Genomic DNA, 17,588 nt, shown 5'->3' on the forward strand with positions numbered 1-17,588 from the left:
CGAACGGGTCACCCGGTGGGCAAAGCCAAAGGAGCAAACGAGACGGCGTTATTGGATGAGAAGAAGGGGTTTTGGCTAATCAGGATGAGAAAGAAGGCTGACAGACCGCGACAAAGAGCGCAAAGAGGATTTGCTTCCAATCCACTTAGGAGAATCTTTCTTCCTTTTCCAGCTTGTTAGTCGTTGCGGCGGGCACGGCAGCAGCCGCGCAACTTGTGATTTGAGCGGACGTGACTTCCAACACCTCGGAGAGCATTCCCGAAAAGCTGCCGCTCCCTCTGAACATTCCTCCTCTTGTTATTTCAACGCAGCTCCTGAAAAGTCCCGCCGGCAGAGGGTCAGTCTCCCACCGGCGTAACCGTGACGACCGAGGCCAAACAGCTGCTCGTGATGGGACGTATTGTGCTGACAAATGCGGCAGCTCATTTTGGATGGAGAAGCGTCATTTGTGGTTATTGTGGAAAACAGAGAATGACACTCACACTTGATGACACTTCTCAAATAAAAACATTTTTCCGACTCGGCTAGATAATCAACCAAAGTCGCCACCTTCATTTGTGAGGCCTGCTCCAAGGTGGTCCATAGTGTGCACAATGCTGACACTCAATGTCAATGCAATGTTTTAATTGTAAAGCACCTAAATGTTTTTGCAACGTTCATAATGCATGTGCAGTGTTTGAAATGTTTCAATATCTGATAAGTGATTTTTTTTTTTTCCAACGTTTGCCCTTGATGCTCAGCCAACTTGACATTTTCCCAGCTGCTGTGAGAAAGCTCCGGCTGTGAGCGTCATCTTGTGTAGTTTTTGTAGCTCCTTTGTGACACATTAGCAAACCAATATTTGTATTCAAACAACTTGATTATTTACTGCTATTTGCTGGGGATTGAGACCAGACCAGACCATCAGCCAATGTGAGGTCACGCAGTACACTCGGGGCTCAGCAGGTAGAACGTATCGTCGGGTGACTTAAGGGCTGCCGGTTCAAATCTCAGCGCCCACCCACGGCCAAGAGGCCAAACTCAAAGTTGTGTGTTCCTGACAGGAACTGATCCCGTGTGAAATGGACGCGTTGGTTCGTGATTGACACCCAACCTCAAAGACACTGGGCGCCGGCCAATCACAAGGCGAGTCTTTGTCCGTCGCCCCGCCCACTCTGCCTCTTCACACGGCTCCTCAACTTTAACTAGTCTATTTGATTTCCCGCAGTTAGCAAAGGCACAACTGAATCCATTCTGAAACCCTTTTGGGGCGAGCAGCACCGAACGGGAGGAGAACGACAGACAACAAGAAGGTGAAATTGACTTTCCACGCGTGGACGCCGCTCCTTTCGTCGTTGGCGCGGCCGCGATGGCGGCGGCGGTGTTTCCGGGTTGAACGCCTTTTGTGCACACGGCACCGAACTGGGCTACTTGGTGCCGAGCGCACAAAGCAACGTGCTTGTGTTTATGTACTGTGGGCTCACTTTGACGTCGACGCTGCTCGGTTTAAACGCGTCCGACGGATTCGGTGCCTATTTTGACGTGGTTCGGAGGCCTCGGCATCAAGGCCGTCTCATCCGCTTCTTCCCCCTGCCAGCCGGCTGTGACGTGCCCAAGCGTCCTCGGTGGTAGTCGACGCTAATCTGCGCTAGCGCGATGCTAATGCGGCTTGCTAACGTTTAGCGTCACATGTGCCGAAAACCACAGATGTGGCTGTTGCAATGAATACGAGTGGAAATGTCCTCGTCCTGAAAAGGACGAAACGCCGCCGTCGTCGAGCATGACGCCATCATAGTCCGTGCTGAAAAGTGTTCATTGTGAGTGTGAGCGTCTTGCGAGGAAACTATTGAGCAGCACAACATTTTGAATCGGAAATAAACTAACTGGACTCTATTCTTCAATTCGGCGTCAGTAACACTAACAGGCACTGCTCCATTTCCCAGCTGTCATACCTGATCGGGAAGTAATGTCATTTGGTGTTTTACTTTCTGTTCATTTCAATAAATACTTGAAGGTGAACGGATGACCCTGATTACTTTTTCTGTCCTGGCCATATTCTGATCGTTGCGGCTCCAGACTCCACACAGTCGCTGCAACCTCAAATATGTTCCCATCGCATCACAGAAACATTTTTGGAGGATCTCAAAGCACCACTGACATTATAGACAAACGTTACCCTTAATCTTTATTCTGTCTGTCAAACTGCAATGTGAAGTTATGGTTAATTTCCTCGCCTCCTTGTTTCTTTGTCTCCTAACTGCCTCGTCACTTCTCAACCTGTCTCCCAGCCACCCCAGTTACCTTGTCTCTCGTTTTCTTATGCCCGAGCGTCTTTGACGCCTAGTTTCCTCCTGTCATATTTTCCTTGTCTCCACCTCTCTCACTTTGTGTCTCCTAGCCTCCTTGTTTCCTAGTTTCATTCTTCAGGAGAACAGCACGTTATTACTCTGAAGAGACACTTGGAGGAAAATCAAGTATGCGCTAATACTCTTCCGTGTCGGCAGTTGTGGCTAAATGCTGGTTTTGTCCCGCAGAGATGCGGCGAGAGACGATCCGGGCTGTCCTGGTTCTGGTCCAGGTCGTGACGTTCGTCCTGACGGCGGTGCCGTCGGCCGCCGATGTCTCGGTCGGGCCCCCCAAATGCGTTGACAGCCAACACATTTCGTCGGCGGTTGTAGATGCGCAGCTGGCCGAGAAAAACCAGAAGAGACACCTGGAGGCGTTGTTCGACAGGTGGGCACCTCCCGCCTTGGAAATGGGCTCGCCGGAGCTTTGTGTTTGGAAATATGCCAAAAGTAATCAAGTTTGTAGTATAACGGATTAAAAGATAAATGTCCAATTTTTTTTTTAATTTTTTTAATTATTCATTTTTTTTCATGTTATTAAAAATGTTCCAAAATAGTGCTAAGCCGTATCTGTCAATCTGTTGACATTTTTTTCATTTGGTCATTAGAATATGACGAGGGGTCGCCCGTCTTTTTTTCCAGGTACGGCGAAAACGGGAGCATCTCCCTGGTGGGCCTGACGCTGCTCTTGCGCAGTGTGGGCCTGGACCGCATCAGGAACGTGACGGTGCAGCACCGCCATCTTGACGAATCGCAGGCAGCCTCCGCCAAAGAGAGGCAAAGGCGGAGCACGGACGATGGCGAGGAGCAGCTCAGGGCCGCCGGATCGGTTGCGGCTCGTCAGACGCGCGCGGTGGCACATCACGTGCACGATGAGCACCACGACGACCACAATGACCACCACGACGATGACCACCATGACCATCAGCATGTTGAGGTGGTGCTTTCAAATTTTGCCTTCATGTATGTCATGTCATATTTGGAGGTGGCACAATGATCCGTGGGAAAAGTCATAAAGAATTGTGCAATCAACTTGAATGCTCTTGTTGTGTCCGAAGACTGGTGACCTTGCGTTTTGTTGTCATGCTTGCTCAGTGCCAGAACGCGTCCAGCTTGCTGTGGTCGCACGGCATGACGCAGGAGGGTGGCGTGGGACCAGACGACCTGGCCTTCCTTTGCCCGGCGCTCCTGCACCAGATGGACGCCCGGGCCTGCATCCTGCATCATGGTAAGCCAGCCTCAATGGAACCATCGCCGCCTGACCGCATTTTGCACATCCACTAGGCCCAGATTTCGATGAAGGCTTGTGTATCGTTCCGCATCGACTTATTCACGCAGCGTTTGGGTCCAGCGACAGCTTTTTCCTTTGTCCGCGATTTGCACCTTCTGGCTAGTCGAAATGTCGGTTTCCTCCTCAGACCATCGTGACCACGATCACCATGACGACCGGAGCGAGAGCAGCAAAAGCATCATGGCAGGTGACTTGCGGTGGCCTCGGCGGGAGATGAGCAGTTCCGAGCGGAGACTGATTTGTGGCTTGTGCGCGTGCATCAGCGTGGCTGGGCGGCTTCCTGTCCATCACAGTCATCAGCCTGCTGTCGCTTGTGGGCGTGGTGCTGATGCCGCTCATGAACAAGGTCTTCTTCAAGTTCCTGCTCAGCTTCCTGGTGGCGCTGGCCGTGGGCACGCTCAGCGGTGACGCCTTCCTGCACCTCATTCCCCACGTGAGTGCACACAGGCGCCCTTTTCACCTCCTGATTCGGTCCCGAAATGGATGCTCGGCTAAAAGTGAATAAGTCTGTACCTGCTACGGAGGGACGGCCTTCCTCGCTCGGGACGCGTTGCACCAAATTGGCATCCGATGGCCGCTTTGCTTCCTGCTTTGCAGTCTCAGATGGGCCACCAGCATGACGGGCATGAGGGGCACGACGAAGATGACCTGGACGGCATGTGGAAGGGTCTGACGGCTCTCAGCGGCGTCTACTTGATGTTTCTCATCGAGCACTTCCTCACGCTGGGAAAAATGTACAAGGAAAGGAAGAAGAGGGTGAGACATCGTCTTAATGACAAGAACCTCAAAGTGTAGCCCCCTGCGCATTGGACTTGAATTGACTCATGGAATCACTGACTTCTGACTTTGTTGCGTTCAGGAGCGGAAGAACAAAGACAACCTGGAAAAGCCCCTGGCCCTGATGGACTGCCACCCAAAGCCGAGCCAAGGTGAGTCCGTCTGAGCGGTCCTGACAAATTGGCTGAAATGGTTTTGATGACACGTCAAGCAGTTTGAGCCGCCGCTTTGGTGCTCCCGCAGAGACCGAGTCCAACGGCGCCGGGGTGTTTGAGGACGGCGTGGCCGAGGAGGAACAGGTGATGCTGAAGAAGTCGGCGACGGCAGCGGCGGCAGCGGAGGGCTACACGGCAGAGGACTGCGAGAACAAATGCCACTCTCACTTCCACGACACGGTGGGCCAGGCAGACAGCCTGCACCACCACCACCACGACTACCACCACATCCTCCACCACCACCACTCGCAGAACCACCACCCGCACAGCCACAGCCACTCGTACCCACAGCACCACTTCCAGCAAGCCGGCGTGGCCACGCTGGCCTGGATGGTCATCATGGGCGACGGCTTGCACAACTTCAGCGACGGCCTGGCCATCGGTGAGCCGCCGCCGCCCCCTTTCCTCACACTTAACAGTCATCGTGACCGAGCATGCGACGGCCACAAGAGCCCCTGACCCAAAAGTTAGAAAAGTTCAAGGGAGTTAAAGTTAGTTAAAAGAAAGTCAAGTCATTGCCAGAATGGTTCCAAAGGCCAAGCGACGCACAAATCCACCTCCGGGCCGGGGCATTGAGGGATCGATTGATTGGTTGGTTGATTAACAGGTGCAGCCTTCAGCGAGAGTTTGTCCAGTGGCCTTAGCACCTCGGTGGCCGTCTTCTGCCACGAGCTTCCTCACGAGTTAGGTGAGCTTGCCCACCACCAGCCCTGGGGTGGGGTTGGCTTACCTCCCTCCCTCCGCTGACCTCTGCTTTGTTTTATCTCAGGCGACTTTGCTGTGCTGCTGAAGGCGGGCATGACTGTGCGGCAGGCCGCCCTCTACAACCTGCTATCGGCCGCCACCGCCTACCTGGGCATGGTGGTGGGCATCCTCATTGGCCACTATGCGGGTGACGTCTGCATGTGGATCTTCGCCCTCACCGCCGGCCTCTTCATGTACGTGGCGCTCGTGGACATGGTGAGTGACCGCGGGCCGAACGTGGCACTTTATTTTTCAAGTCTGTGCATCTGCCGCCGCGATCGGGTGGAAGGGAAATGGGCAGTGGAATTTTGGTGGTGATGTGGCCATGCTCCAGGTGCCAGAGATGTTGCACAACAACGGCGGCGGCGAGCACGGTTTTGGCCACTGCGGCTACTTCCTGCTGCAGAACGCCGGTATCCTGCTGGGCTTCGGGATCATGCTCCTCATCGCTGTCCTGGAGCACCGCATCCACCTGGAGCTGCACTTGTGACGTGGGCGCCGCCTTCCCGTCTTGTGTTCGGCCCTTTGCCTCGTAGGGCTTCTTGGTGACGGGGCGACTCGAGTGCCCCTCGCTAACGCTTTCTTCTCCACGGCCTCCAAATGTGACTGGACCGTCGGAACCGGCCCGCTTATGGCAAACGTTAGGTCAAGATGTTACACTTAAATTGTTTTCTAACTTGTTTCCTCTAATTTGAATATTTTTTTATATAACTTGAAAATATTAATGTTTTGAACTCCTCGGGGGGGTGCAACTCATTTTATGGAGCCGTGGTTTCCCTCAGGGGCCGTTTTGACTGTGAAATTCACATCGATGTTGAATCACTTCCTCATCACTTTTGCATGTCTTTGTCTGCCTCGGGTTGCGAGTGAGCCAATTCGGAAGTCTTCGGAGACGCCAGCAGGCATTTGGGCTGATTTTTCTTTCGTTTTGTCTTTTAATCCCACTCCAAGCTAGAGTTTGCTCCAAAACGTCAGAGAAACCAAAGACGAGTCATATATTCTTTATTTTCTGGGTAGAACAAGTGTTTGATGTTAGTGCCGGGTAGATGAGAGGGGAGGGGAGTGAAGGCCCGCTCCCAGGTGGCCAAGACAGGCGCAGCACAAAGAGCAGCGTTGGCTTGATGCAACGTGCCAAAAACAATGGCATTTGGTTGAATTCTACATCAAGGTCCAAGTTCCAAGGTAACCGAGAGGCATTTTTCTGACACGTACCACTCGCAACCCAAGGCACCGCTGCGTCTTTGTTTTTGACAGCAAACTGAAGTTGAAATCGCAAGTCAAGGAAAATAGTGATGACCAAATAGCAATACGACTCGTACAGTTGCTAAGAAAAATTCGTAAAATGTTTAAACAAATATTTGCCATGATGAAGACAACCATTTTTTTCCTCTCTGGTTAGGTCAAAACAAAATTGTGTCAAAGTTATATGAGAGCCAAAAACCAGTATTAAGGATGGATTTTTTTGCTTGGAGGTCCACTTGGTTACAGCAGCAGATGTTCTCGTTGCAAGTTGGCAATTTGTTTGCAAAGTGGCTCCGATCCATTGACATTCCTTATGACAAATAAATGTCATATCCACCCAAGCCTCGTCTTGTGTTTTCGTGACGTGCGCCTCAACCAAAACGACATTTGCCAACTTTCCATGGTCTCTCCTTGATCTCCTGAAGCTTCCAGTTTAGCACCCCCCCCCCATCATGCAACAGTATTTACGTCCGCATGCTGGGGAAATACAGCTATGAAGAAAGCTGTGAAGGTCCAACGTGTCCACTCTTGTCATCCGTGAGCGTTGTGGCCCGGTTAGAGGCGCCGGTCCTTGGGCACCACGCGCATGTCGGCGCACACCTCCTCCTTGGGTTGGCCCGGCATGGCGGGCGCAGGTCCATCAAGCAGCTGCGGGAGACACGAGACGAGAGCCATCAGTGGTGTCGGCTTTGGAGCCAACCGTAAACCTATTATCTTTGCTGTCTTTGTAAATCTTTGTAAAAATTGTCCTCCTCCTCACTGTCATTAACCCTCATCATCATGATTATCATCATTTGCATGGGCATCTTGACGCGGACGTCCATCCAACTGACCAGCGAATGGGACGGCGACACCTTGCAGGAGTGGCGGAGGTTGCGGCACTGCACCGCGTACCAGAGGGCGGCAAAGGCGACGCCCGCCACGAGAAGCAGCGTCAGCACGGCCGTAACGGGAACCTCCCAGTTGGCGTGGGGACCTGTCGGGAAAGGAGGGTGAGTCAAATTGAGCCACATTTGATCAATCTTTCACATGTTATACCTGTGACCCGCACACAGTGCTCTTGGCTATCTTGGCTGCGTAGTGGTTTGAGCAGCACACGCGCCCGGACGCAGTACACCGACTCTTCCCGCAGGTCGTCGACGTGCAGCAGCTTCTCCCCAGGCAAGATGTCGAACTTGCGAACCTGCGGGTCACCATTGACGGTGAAAACGGCCACTTGACTCATTCGGGGTGAAGGCGAGGCTGACCTGGGGCAGGGCGTCACCGCTCACCGTCACCTCCACTTCGAGGGGCGCCGTGGGCGGGGCTTCCTCAAAGGACACCCGGAGGCCGGCACGCACTGTCGACACCTTCATCAGGGGCGCCGTCAGCACGGCTGAAAACGCAGAGGGACATCGATGAGTGCATCCACGGCGCGCAGGCAAGTCTCCAAATATTCTTTTTCTTTTGCCATTGGCGACTTTTTTTGAAGAGCAACTTTGTGAATGAATTGATTTGTATTATGTTTGAGACAGTCCCACAAAATCCCGGCCGATTTTGAAATTCCCCCCGGACATCTTTTTTAGGGTTCAAAAGTAGGACATGTCCGGGAAAAAGAGGACGTCTGGTCACCCTAGTTAAACACGCGAGCTTAGCATTTAGCGCGGCTTCTCCGCCTTATCCCTCAGTGAGAATGAGAATCGGCGCAAATGAAGCCCATCATTCTTGTTCTTGTTCGTTCTGTTCAAGGTGTTCGGCAAAAGGGCTGATTTGGAGCCTTGCGTGCAAAGTGAGAGCTTTGGTTAGCACGCTTGAGCCTTACTGTCCCTCCTGTTGAAGGGCGGCGAGAGCCTCGCCCACGCCGACGTTTCCGAGGCGCAGCGCGCTCGCACGCGGATATTGTAGTCCGAGTCGGAGCCCAGGTCCAAAGTCTGGTCGCAGTACATGCGCGTCACGTCTTGACAATCTGAGGAGTTCAACCAGCTTCCGCCCAGGTCCGTCTCCTCATACTCGCTGCGCGCGGGGGCACAAACAAAACAGGCAAACTTTTCTCCATAATTGTTTTCGTCTCACTTTGGCTTTTTTCATCGTTAATTTGGGGAAAATAGCTCCACCATATGCGTTGTTATTGAATTGATTCAACCAAATGTGTTTTGCTTTGTTTTTCCATCTTAGCTTTTGTCTGTGAATTCAAATAACTTAGACTCATGTTGACAACGCATTCGGGAATGTCGCCCATCTAGTCGTCAGGAGCCAAGAGCGTTTTGGTTCGGTGTTCAGGCCAAGTGGCGGCGCACCAACATTGGCCTCAAGGCGGAAGCTTTTGCTCATACGCCCGTGCTTCGGAACATGAGACAGTGGGCCCCAACGTAGCGTCCCGGGCCACAGCATATGTACAAAGCTAAGATGCGCAAAAGAGGTCGTATGTGCACATGCAAAACGTGACGCACCCTTGGAACTGCACTGAGTAGAGCAGCGGCGTAGCGCACGGCGCCTTCGGGGGGTGCCACCGAAGCATGTGTTTCATGTTGACCGAATCCATGGTCACGTTGCTCGGCGGCGGCAGCGCACTCCAAACATCTGAAGAAGAAGAGGTAAAAGACGTCGATGTTGACGATGATGTGACCGACGTTCCTTGATTGCGCGCCCGCTAGTCGGCCATCAAAAGTTGGCCACTCCGACACAAAAGGTCACTCTGTGTTGCGGATGAAGCCAAAGTAGCATTTTCAAAGCTTAAAAACTGCGACCGCTCCACCCAACCACACTTTGTACCCGTTTGCCCTACTCACAGCCGACGATCAGCAGAGCGGAAAAGGTGCCGGCCGCGCTCGTCTTCATCCTGAGCAGCCCATGGGACGCACGGCGGCCTCGGTGCCGACACTCCGGCGAGGATAGTCCAGCAATGACACTGCAGCGATGACACTGCAGCGACGACACTTCAGCGACGTGTGAAGCCGCCGAACAGGTTGCAGCACTCTGAAAACGGGTCGCCGGTGCGGCAGGAACCGGTTAAACCGTGGCCTCCGCCATGCGAGCGACGCGTCATCATCATCAGAGCCCTTCCAGTTTGGCGTAACGATTTGAGCGGCACCTGGCAATCGACGGGTTCATGCTGATAATCATTTTGCAGGAAATACGAGGGCTATGTATAGTCAGGCTTTTCTTTCCCTCCAAAAAATGACCATGTGCGGCCTGATTTTCAAAAGTGCTTTTTGTGGAGGCAAATGGCCCTGGATCGTCATGTTGGTCCTCTTCTGGAAACAGCAGCCCTCCTCCCTCCCTTCACCCCTTCATTGTCTTAACTTGCCACCTCTTCTTCTCATTTTGCCTCTCAGACAATCCTGGTTTGCCTTCACAGGTTTCTTTTAGAGCCTTCTTTGGTTGTCTTCTCATCTGAGTCCTGGTCCTTGTCAAGGCTTGAGCCACATGTTCTTTGGCCCAGGTAGCGTACTTCTTCATTCTTATCTGAGATTTCCTTCAGGCTTTACGAGCTCCGTCTTTGGTTGTCTTCTCATGTGTAGCCTTTGATTCTTCTTTGGCTTTTATGTGCTTGGGATTGTTGCTTTCCATCTTCCTTCCTTCTTGAGCCTTGACGCCTTCCGTTTGCCTGGATTTGCTTTCATTTGTGCTTCCGTCCCGCCGCCCTTGCCCTCGGAGGGCTCGGGACGCCGTTGAGGGCGCGGCACGGCTGTGGCAATCGATACTGCGGGGCGGGGCGGGGCCGTGCACTTTATGGCCCCCGACAGAGGGCAAAGTCTTTTGGCGCCGACACGGCTGTTGTCATTGTGCGTTACTTGGTCAACTTGCTCTCTGTCTCGGCTATTCTTCTTTTTGCTGAGCGTTGTCGGCGAACGACGAGCATGTCTACGGCGGTGGAGGCGACGGGCTTCGTCATGAGCCTGCTGAGCTGGCTGCTGACGGGCGTGGCGCTAGCCAACGACTACTGGAAGATCTCCACTGTGGCAGGGAGCGTCATCATCTCGCAGCGGCAGTTTGAGAACCTGTGGCACTCGTGTGCCGAGAACAGCGCTGGCATCGCCGAGTGCAGGGACTTTGAGTCCTTGCTCTCGCTTCCCGGTAGATGGTCCAGCCGTCGTCGTCGCTTTGACGCCTTTCCTACTTGACGAGCCTTCATCCATTCTTCACCGGCCTTCAAATGCCCTTTGCTTTTTGCTTGAGTTCTCCATTACCGTGAAGGCTGCGTCATTAGCCTTCGTTTCTTCTTCTTCTTTTTTGAACCTCGCTTTGCTCTGTCGTTAGCGCTCCTTTTCCTTCTTTATTCTCGTCATCTTTTGTCATCATTTATTCTTCTTTGACTTCATTTCTCTTTCTCCAGACTGCAGCTTTCATTTCTTTTTCGTTGGCTCCTTTGCCACTAGGGGGCGACCAAGTGTTTTGGAAGGCAGCAAATGTTGCCTTGTGGTGGTAAATGTTGACCAAACGGTCGGTTGCCAGATGTTTGTGTGTACTTTTCTTGTCGCAAGGGAATGTTGAACATAAATCGCTAAATACAGTTGCCAATATACGAAACCCGGCCCACGCTGACGAGATTTCCCGCCTTGGCGGCTCAGCGTGACAGGGCTTAAGCATTGCTTCGTGTACACCAGAAGACTGACTTCATCGAGCTGTGTTCGGCAGCTCGTAAAGAGGCGTGGCGGCCATTTTTATGATGATGGTGAGCAATCATTAACTGGCTTGATGAGCACTTTCTGTTTGCTTTGCTCCCACACTTCTAGTTCTTCTTCCCCTTTCACCCTTTTTGCCTTCATGACGTCGTCTTTGGCCTGCCTTCTTTCATTTTCTTCATCACTTGGCCTTCATTTCGCTTAATCGGCATGCCTCCATTTTTTCTTCCATCAGTCTTCATTCTTTGCTTCTGTTCTTTCCTCTTTTCATCATGGCGCTAAGCTGGTGTTTGTTTTGGGCGCAGGTCACGTCCAGGCGTGCCGCGCCTTGATGATCGTGTCTTTGCTGCTGGGTTTGGGGTCCATGGTGGTTTCTCTGCTGGGCCTCAAGTGCATCAAGATCGGCTCCGCCGGGGACGAATCCAAGGCTAAGATGGCCGTCACCGGAGGCATCCTCAGCATCCTGGCCGGTGAGCCGCGTTTCGAACCGTCCAAAGCTTTCAATCTCTTTGTATGTCATCATTTAGTCGACAAACATCCCAAAAGCTTTGAGTTAGTGCTCACTCAAACATGGCGTTGCTTTGTGTCCATTGCGCTTCGACAGACGAGACGCCGATTCCGCCGCTAGTTCTTGATTGACCTTTCCCTAACGCCAAACATCCAAAACACACACCCCTCCCTTCCTGCTCACAGGTCTTTGCTGCCTGACGGCGGTGTCGTGGTACGCCAACATGGTGGTGCAGGACTTCTACAACCCGCTCTTCGTGGGCGCCAAGTCAGTCGTCTCGCCTCATCTCAGCACCTCACGTCACGTCAGGTGTCGTTAGCGTGCGTTTTCATCTTGCAGGTTCGAGATGGGCGTGGGCCTCTACCTGGGCTGGGGGGCCGCCTGCCTCGCCGTGCTGGGGGGCGGCTTGCTGTGCACCGCCTGCAGGAGGGGGTCGCCCGCTGCCCACAAAAGGTACGTACCACGCAAATAGTCGCACGTTCGGCGGGCTTCCAGACAGGCTTAGGGTCTCGAGTGAGGCTTTTAAGACCGGGGTAGGGTTTCAACACAGGGTTAGCTTTTCAAATGACACCTTTTAAATGAGCGTTTCCCTCGTTTGTTTCTTTGCTGTGATGCAGCGGTTACGGCAGCAGTTCTGCAGCCAAGGTGTACAAGGCTTCACCCAGGTCGGAGGCGGAGACAGCACGAGCTTACGTCTGAAGTGACTTGCAAACAATTTTGCTCGGATGAATAAAGAAGCGCTTTGTCTTTTCAAGACCTCTCTGGCCACCTGTGCGCGCTTGCGTCGCCTTGTAATCCGATGCGAGTAATAATGCTGACGGCGATAAGGGCCGTAATCCGGGCCAGTTGCTGACGGGCACAAAACCAGATTAGGTCCTGATGCACTGAAAACTCTCCTCAGGAATGGAGGCCATCTTTAAAAATTTCTCAGAGCCAATCACGTCGATGGCAAAATGCAAAAGAGAGACTCCAATGCAAGATGTGGAGAATAAGCACGGAAAATAAACTAGGTATCGCTACTTGGTATCACTCAAGAGTTAATACCGGTCCTGGTATCGGTCTAAAAAAGTTGCCATCTAACATCCCCACCAACAAATGCAGACCTGACAAATGAGGCCAACTTTGAGTTATCCCATAATGTTGCCTCCTGTAATGGGAATGAGGACACACACACACAAAATTGAACGACGGCACACGGTGTAATCTGATGGCGTGCTGACGTTGTCGGAAGCTTTTTCAATCCTCTCAGCGGTTGATGTGAGTGAATTGCGGTGGGCGCGGCCAGGCTGGCCGAAGCTCCCGATTGGCCGTTCCCGAGGAGAGAGAGCCCGCTCCGGACAGCCGTCGTTAGCATATAGAGACGAGGCCATTGTCCTCATCTTCATCTTGGTCCTCGTCGTCGTCTTGGTCCTCGACACTACCCAGAGTGACGCTGACCACTTCCTGTCCATCTTGTCACTCAGCAGCATCATGAGCCCCAAGAATGTCGTCTTCAAGAAGATTTGCAAGGACAAGTCGGTCAGCTCACGCTAACGTCGTCGTCATTGCGACAATTGCGATGTGACATGAATGACGGATGAACGGATGAATGACCGATGGATGATGAACAGATGAATGGATGAATTCATTGATGAATATGTTCAGGAGAAAAAATATGATTATCTAAGCTTGGATGAAAGTATAGATGACAGACTAATGATGTCATCAATCTGATGCGCTGGTCTTCAGGTGGGCGTGTACATGGGGAGGCGGGACTTTGTGGACCGCGTGGACTCTGTGGATCCAGTAGGTGAGGCCACTTAGCCACCTAGCTGCATTGCTACCTCGTCAACTTGCCACCTAGCCGCCTTGTTACCCAGTCAACTTCCCACCTAGTCAACTTGCCACCAAGCCTCCCTGCTACCTTCCACCTAGCTACCTTGACGCCAAGCTATTTCGTTCGTGAGCCACCTCGCCGTCGGTAACGCTAACCCTCCCGGCGTCCGTCCCATTAGACGGCGTCATCGTGATCGACCGTGAGGCCCTGCAGGGGAGGAAAGGTGAGCCCGTCGGCCGCACCCGGCGGCGTCCTCTGGCGGTGACCGCTCTGTTTGGCGCCCCCTAGTGTTTGTAACGCTGTCATGCACCTTCCGCTATGGCCGCGACGACATGGACGTGATGGGCGTGGCCTTCCGGCGCGAGCTTTACCTGTCCACGCGGCAGGTGTACCCGCCCCTGCAGGACCGCGAGCAGGGCGTCCACACGCGCACACAGGCCAAGCTCTTGCGGAAACTGGGCGATGACTCCTACCCCTTCTTCTTCGAGGTGACGCCCCACTTTGCCCAGCTCCTACCGCCAACTAATGCCCACAACTTGCCACAGCTCCGTTAGCAACACAAAGCGCAGAACACGTGTCCCGTGTGGTGTCATTGCAGTTCCCCGACAACCTGCCCTGCTCTGTGGCCATGCAACCGGCACCCCACGACGATGGGAAGGTGACTGCGCCGCTCATTCTCACTTGCACATGTGGTTTTAAATTAGGGTGAGGGTTTCAAACTGGTGGTAGGGTATCAAAGTAAGGTTTTTAAAAAAAAAAAATAAATTATATAACCTTTATTTACCCAGGCAAACAATTAGGCTAGGGTTTCGATTTCGGGCTTCAAATTAGGGTTAGGATTTGAGTTTGTCCAGCCGGCATCACACAATGCCTTTTGTCTTGTCTCCTCAGCAATGTGCAGTGGAGTTTGAGGTGAAAGCGTTCAGCGCCGAAAGTCAGGATGACAAAATTCGCAAACGGTAAGGTCGGCCAGCACCGAGTCCGCGTACCGAGCATCCCCCGATCGGGCCCGATCTCCGTTTGCTCCATGTCCTCCAGGAGCTCGGTCAAGCTGATGATCAGGAAGGTGCAGTATGCCCCCGAGAGCCAGGGGGTCTCTGCTGTGGAGATCTCACGGGACTTCCCCGTGTCGGACAAGCCGCTGCACGTGATGGCTCGGCTGGACAAAGAGGTGGGGGCGTGGCCGTGGAGGCCTGGCTGTGGTGTCCGCGCGTGTTCCGGTGACTTCCTCCCATTCTCCGTTTTTAGGTTTTCTACCACGGTGAGACAATGAAGCTGCACCTCAACGTGGTCAACAACTCCAGCAAGAACGTCAAGAACGTGGTGGTGTCCGGTGCGTCCAATTAGTCATGCCCTCCTATCGCAGCGTGACATCAGAGCGTTGCATTATGAGGCAGCGTGATGATACCGTTGCCAATCCGAGGGGCCGCTTAGGAATTACCTTTTACAGTCGTTTTAGCGTTGATCTCGTTGTCCGCAGTGGATCAGGTGGCCACGGTGGTGCTGTACTCCAACGACAGCTACGTCAAATGCGTCGCCATCGAAGAAGGGTGAGTGGCAAGCAGGCTCATGTTGATGCTAGCCCTTGACCGACCGAGTTTGTTGTTCTTCAGGGATACGGTGTCTTCAGGCGCGACGCTCCAAAAAGACATCCTGCTGCTCCCCCTGCTGGCCAACAACAGGGAGCGGCGCGGCATCGCCCTGGACGGAAAACTCAAGCACGAAGACACCAACTTGGCATCGTCCAGCATGTGAGCAAGCGCCAAAGAGGATCGAGCTTGTCACCCCAATGCTAATGCTATGGTACTATTCTAGCGTCAAGCCAGGTGTCCTGAAGGAGGTTCTGGGCATCATGGTGTCCTACAAGGTCACGGTCAAGCTCATCATCGCAGGGTGAGAGACACGTGAGCGGGAACGCTACCTAGTCTGAAGGGGGAAAACTGTCGTGTCTTGTGTTGGACGCTTCCGTTCCGAGTTGGAGCACTTAACATCCCTGCCAAGTCTTTGAAGATGTGACCAAAACTGCACAGAATGTCTCCTGACATTGTCTATCCTCAGTGCACAACTTAAATTCTGCTCTTTTTTGTACATTTTGGCAGCATGATGAGCTCAAGGTGTGTATAGATTTTTGACACCTCCGACTCCAAACACTGAGCTAGCGACGCTAACCGCTGTTTGATGGATTGTTTGTGTGACAGCGAGGTTTCTCTGGAGCTTCCCTTCAAACTGATGCACCCTAAACCTGACACAGGTGAGGATCATGCCACTCATCTAGAAAATATTAGCAAATATTTGACAAAACTCAAACTCTTCTTCCCATCTTCTTGTTCTTGCCATCAGTCAAGGAAAGGTGACTTTTATTTATTTATTTATTTCTCATGAAATTCAAACGCAATATTTGGACATGTGCATGTGCGAGAATTTTGTAAATTGTTTGTAATCGTTTGTGTCAACATGCTGTTAGCAATAATAATAACACGCTTGTTTGTGAAGTGAAATGGAGGAGGAGCTTGTGTTCCAAGAGTTCAAGCGATCGTACCTTCGAGGCATGATCGGCGACGACGACGATGACGAAGACGAGGAAGGAAACGTGTCAGGCGGTGACGACAGGGCGCCCAAAGAAAAGTGAAAATGCCTGCTCAGAGTTTCGTGGTGGGCTAACTGAGCTGCCTGCAAATTAGCAACAATAACGAAAAGTTTTTTGTAGATGTTTTAATTATTATGCTCATGCGTTACATTTATGAACATGCCATAGTAATACCTGAAGTCAGTTGAAAAGGATTAGTAGGCACCAGTGACGTGCGGTGAGGTTCATGACTTGGGGAGGCATTTACTTTTATTATTATTATTGCTATTATTATTTTTAATAAACATTAAAACCTGTTAAAATTTGTCTGGTGTTTTATTCCTTGTTTTTATTTTTTTGGGCATGAAAACAAAAATCAGACATTTGGTTAACTGCTTTATATGACAATATGTATGTGTTTTACGTTGTGTAATATGTGTTGGTGTCCCCCAAAATAAAGAGCAAGCAGTCAAATACACATTCTTGACGTACAAAAAATGCATAAAGTTATTAGGTATACCTGAAAATGGTGGTGTACCTAATGGAGTGTCCGTGTGATGTCACAGATCAAACAGCCAATCAGAAAGTGGGGGTGAGGGCGGGTGTGGCACTTTTCACTTTCAGTTAAGCTTTGGCCATGATTTTTCCCTAATGAACTGGCCTGTTATCAGGTACACCTAAAAATGGCGGTGTACCTAATGGAGTGTCCGAGTGATGTCACAGATCAAACAGCCAATCAGAAAGTGGGGGTGAGGGCGGGTGTGGCACTTTTCACTTAAACCAGGGGTGTCGACCTCCAGTCCTCGAGGGGCCGCGTTCCAATATGTTTTCCAAGTTACCCTCGTTAGACACACCTGCGTGAAAAGATTTAGCTCATTTCACGTTCTGCGGGAGCTAAAACTTTTCACGCAGGTGCACTTAACGAGGGAATCTTGGAAAACATGTTGGAATGCGGCCCCGAGGACTAGAGCTTGACACCTGTGACCTTTGACCATGATATTTGCCTAATAAAGTGGCCTGTTATTAGGTACACTTGAAAATGGCGGTGTACCTAATGGAGTGTCCAAGTGATGTCACAGATCAAACAGCCAATCAGAAAGTGGGGGTGAGGGCGGGTGTGGCACTTTTCACTTAAACCAGGGGTGTCGACCTCCAGTCCTCGAGGGGCCGCGTTCCAATATGTTTTCCAAGTTACCCTCGTTAAACACACCTGCGTGAAAAGATTTAGCTCATTTCACGTTCTGCAGGAGCTAAAACTTTTCACGCAGGTGCACTTAACGAGGGAACCACACGGACACTCCATTAGGTACATTTTTAAGTGTACCTAATAACAGGTCACTTTATTAGGGAAATATCATGGTCAAAGGTCACAGGTGTCAAGCTCTAGTCCTCAGGGCCGCGTTCCAATATGTTTTCCAAGTTACCCTCGTTAAGTGCACCTGCGTGAAAAGTTTTAGCCACTTTCACGTTCCGCAGGAGATAAAACTTTTCACGCAGGTGC

The 17,588-nt window shown here is 51.9% G+C and overlaps 4 protein-coding genes across 12 annotated transcripts; 3 read left to right on the forward strand and 1 right to left on the reverse strand.

Annotated features, from left to right (window-relative positions):
* The first annotated feature begins 1,166 nt into the window (after positions 1-1,166).
* On the forward strand, positions 1,167-6,934 carry slc39a6 (solute carrier family 39 member 6). 7 transcript variants are annotated; one of them, XR_005100961.1, is made up of 13 exons: positions 1,398-1,796; positions 2,514-2,712; positions 2,967-3,261; positions 3,420-3,552; positions 3,743-3,802; positions 3,879-4,048; positions 4,213-4,371; positions 4,475-4,544; positions 4,636-4,989; positions 5,215-5,295; positions 5,377-5,567; positions 5,686-6,373; positions 6,405-6,934. XR_005100961.1 is itself a non-coding variant. In XM_037277134.1 (13 exons), exons 3-13 carry the CDS (start codon positions 2,516-2,518, stop codon positions 5,839-5,841), a joined length of 1,866 nt encoding a protein of 621 aa, XP_037133029.1. In that variant the 5' UTR covers positions 1,398-1,607; positions 1,687-1,796; positions 2,514-2,515; the 3' UTR covers positions 5,842-6,934. The 7 variants fall into 7 exon arrangements, 6 of the variants coding, with proteins under 6 accessions (XP_037133027.1, XP_037133029.1, XP_037133028.1 ...); XM_037277134.1 differs by having other exon boundaries at positions 1,398-1,607; positions 1,687-1,796; positions 5,686-6,934; XM_037277133.1 differs by having other exon boundaries at positions 1,398-1,604; positions 1,687-1,796; positions 5,686-6,934.
* LOC119137644 (interleukin-20 receptor subunit beta-like) lies at positions 6,338-9,539 on the reverse strand. Of its 2 annotated transcripts, XR_005100962.1 has the most exons (8): positions 9,362-9,539; positions 9,023-9,152; positions 8,395-8,585; positions 7,841-7,968; positions 7,632-7,776; positions 7,427-7,569; positions 7,042-7,241; positions 6,338-6,963 (listed from the first exon to the last, which is right to left on the reverse strand). XR_005100962.1 is itself a non-coding variant. In XM_037277139.1 (7 exons), exons 1-7 carry the CDS (start codon positions 9,408-9,410, stop codon positions 7,149-7,151), a joined length of 879 nt encoding a protein of 292 aa, XP_037133034.1. In that variant the 5' UTR covers positions 9,411-9,539; the 3' UTR covers positions 6,338-7,148. The 2 variants fall into 2 exon arrangements, 1 of the variants encoding a protein (XP_037133034.1); XM_037277139.1 differs by having other exon boundaries at positions 6,338-7,241.
* A 481-nt stretch (positions 9,540-10,020) lies between these two features.
* Positions 10,021-12,461, forward strand: cldn15la (claudin 15-like a). Its single transcript, XM_037277140.1, has 5 exons — positions 10,021-10,649; positions 11,503-11,667; positions 11,891-11,972; positions 12,045-12,158; positions 12,323-12,461. The coding sequence occupies exons 1-5, from the start codon at positions 10,433-10,435 to the stop codon at positions 12,402-12,404; spliced, it is 660 nt and encodes a 219-aa protein (XP_037133035.1). The 5' UTR covers positions 10,021-10,432; the 3' UTR covers positions 12,405-12,461.
* A 508-nt stretch (positions 12,462-12,969) lies between these two features.
* On the forward strand, positions 12,970-16,358 carry saga (S-antigen; retina and pineal gland (arrestin) a). 2 transcript variants are annotated; one of them, XM_037276735.1, is made up of 15 exons: positions 12,973-13,223; positions 13,434-13,494; positions 13,700-13,744; positions 13,810-14,009; positions 14,120-14,179; positions 14,413-14,480; positions 14,560-14,692; positions 14,770-14,854; positions 15,002-15,071; positions 15,135-15,272; positions 15,337-15,414; positions 15,621-15,635; positions 15,720-15,772; positions 15,862-15,871; positions 16,015-16,358. In XM_037276735.1, the coding sequence occupies exons 1-15, from the start codon at positions 13,176-13,178 to the stop codon at positions 16,148-16,150; spliced, it is 1,200 nt and encodes a 399-aa protein (XP_037132630.1). In that variant the 5' UTR covers positions 12,973-13,175; the 3' UTR covers positions 16,151-16,358. The 2 variants fall into 2 exon arrangements, with proteins under 2 accessions (XP_037132631.1, XP_037132630.1); XM_037276736.1 differs by lacking the exon at positions 15,862-15,871 and having other exon boundaries at positions 12,970-13,223.
* The last annotated feature ends 1,230 nt before the right edge of the window (positions 16,359-17,588 follow it).

The sequence above is a fragment of the Syngnathus acus genome, chromosome 17 (genome assembly GCF_901709675.1).
Source record: "Syngnathus acus chromosome 17, fSynAcu1.2, whole genome shotgun sequence".
In the NCBI taxonomy this organism is placed as follows: domain Eukaryota; kingdom Metazoa; phylum Chordata; class Actinopteri; order Syngnathiformes; family Syngnathidae; genus Syngnathus; species Syngnathus acus.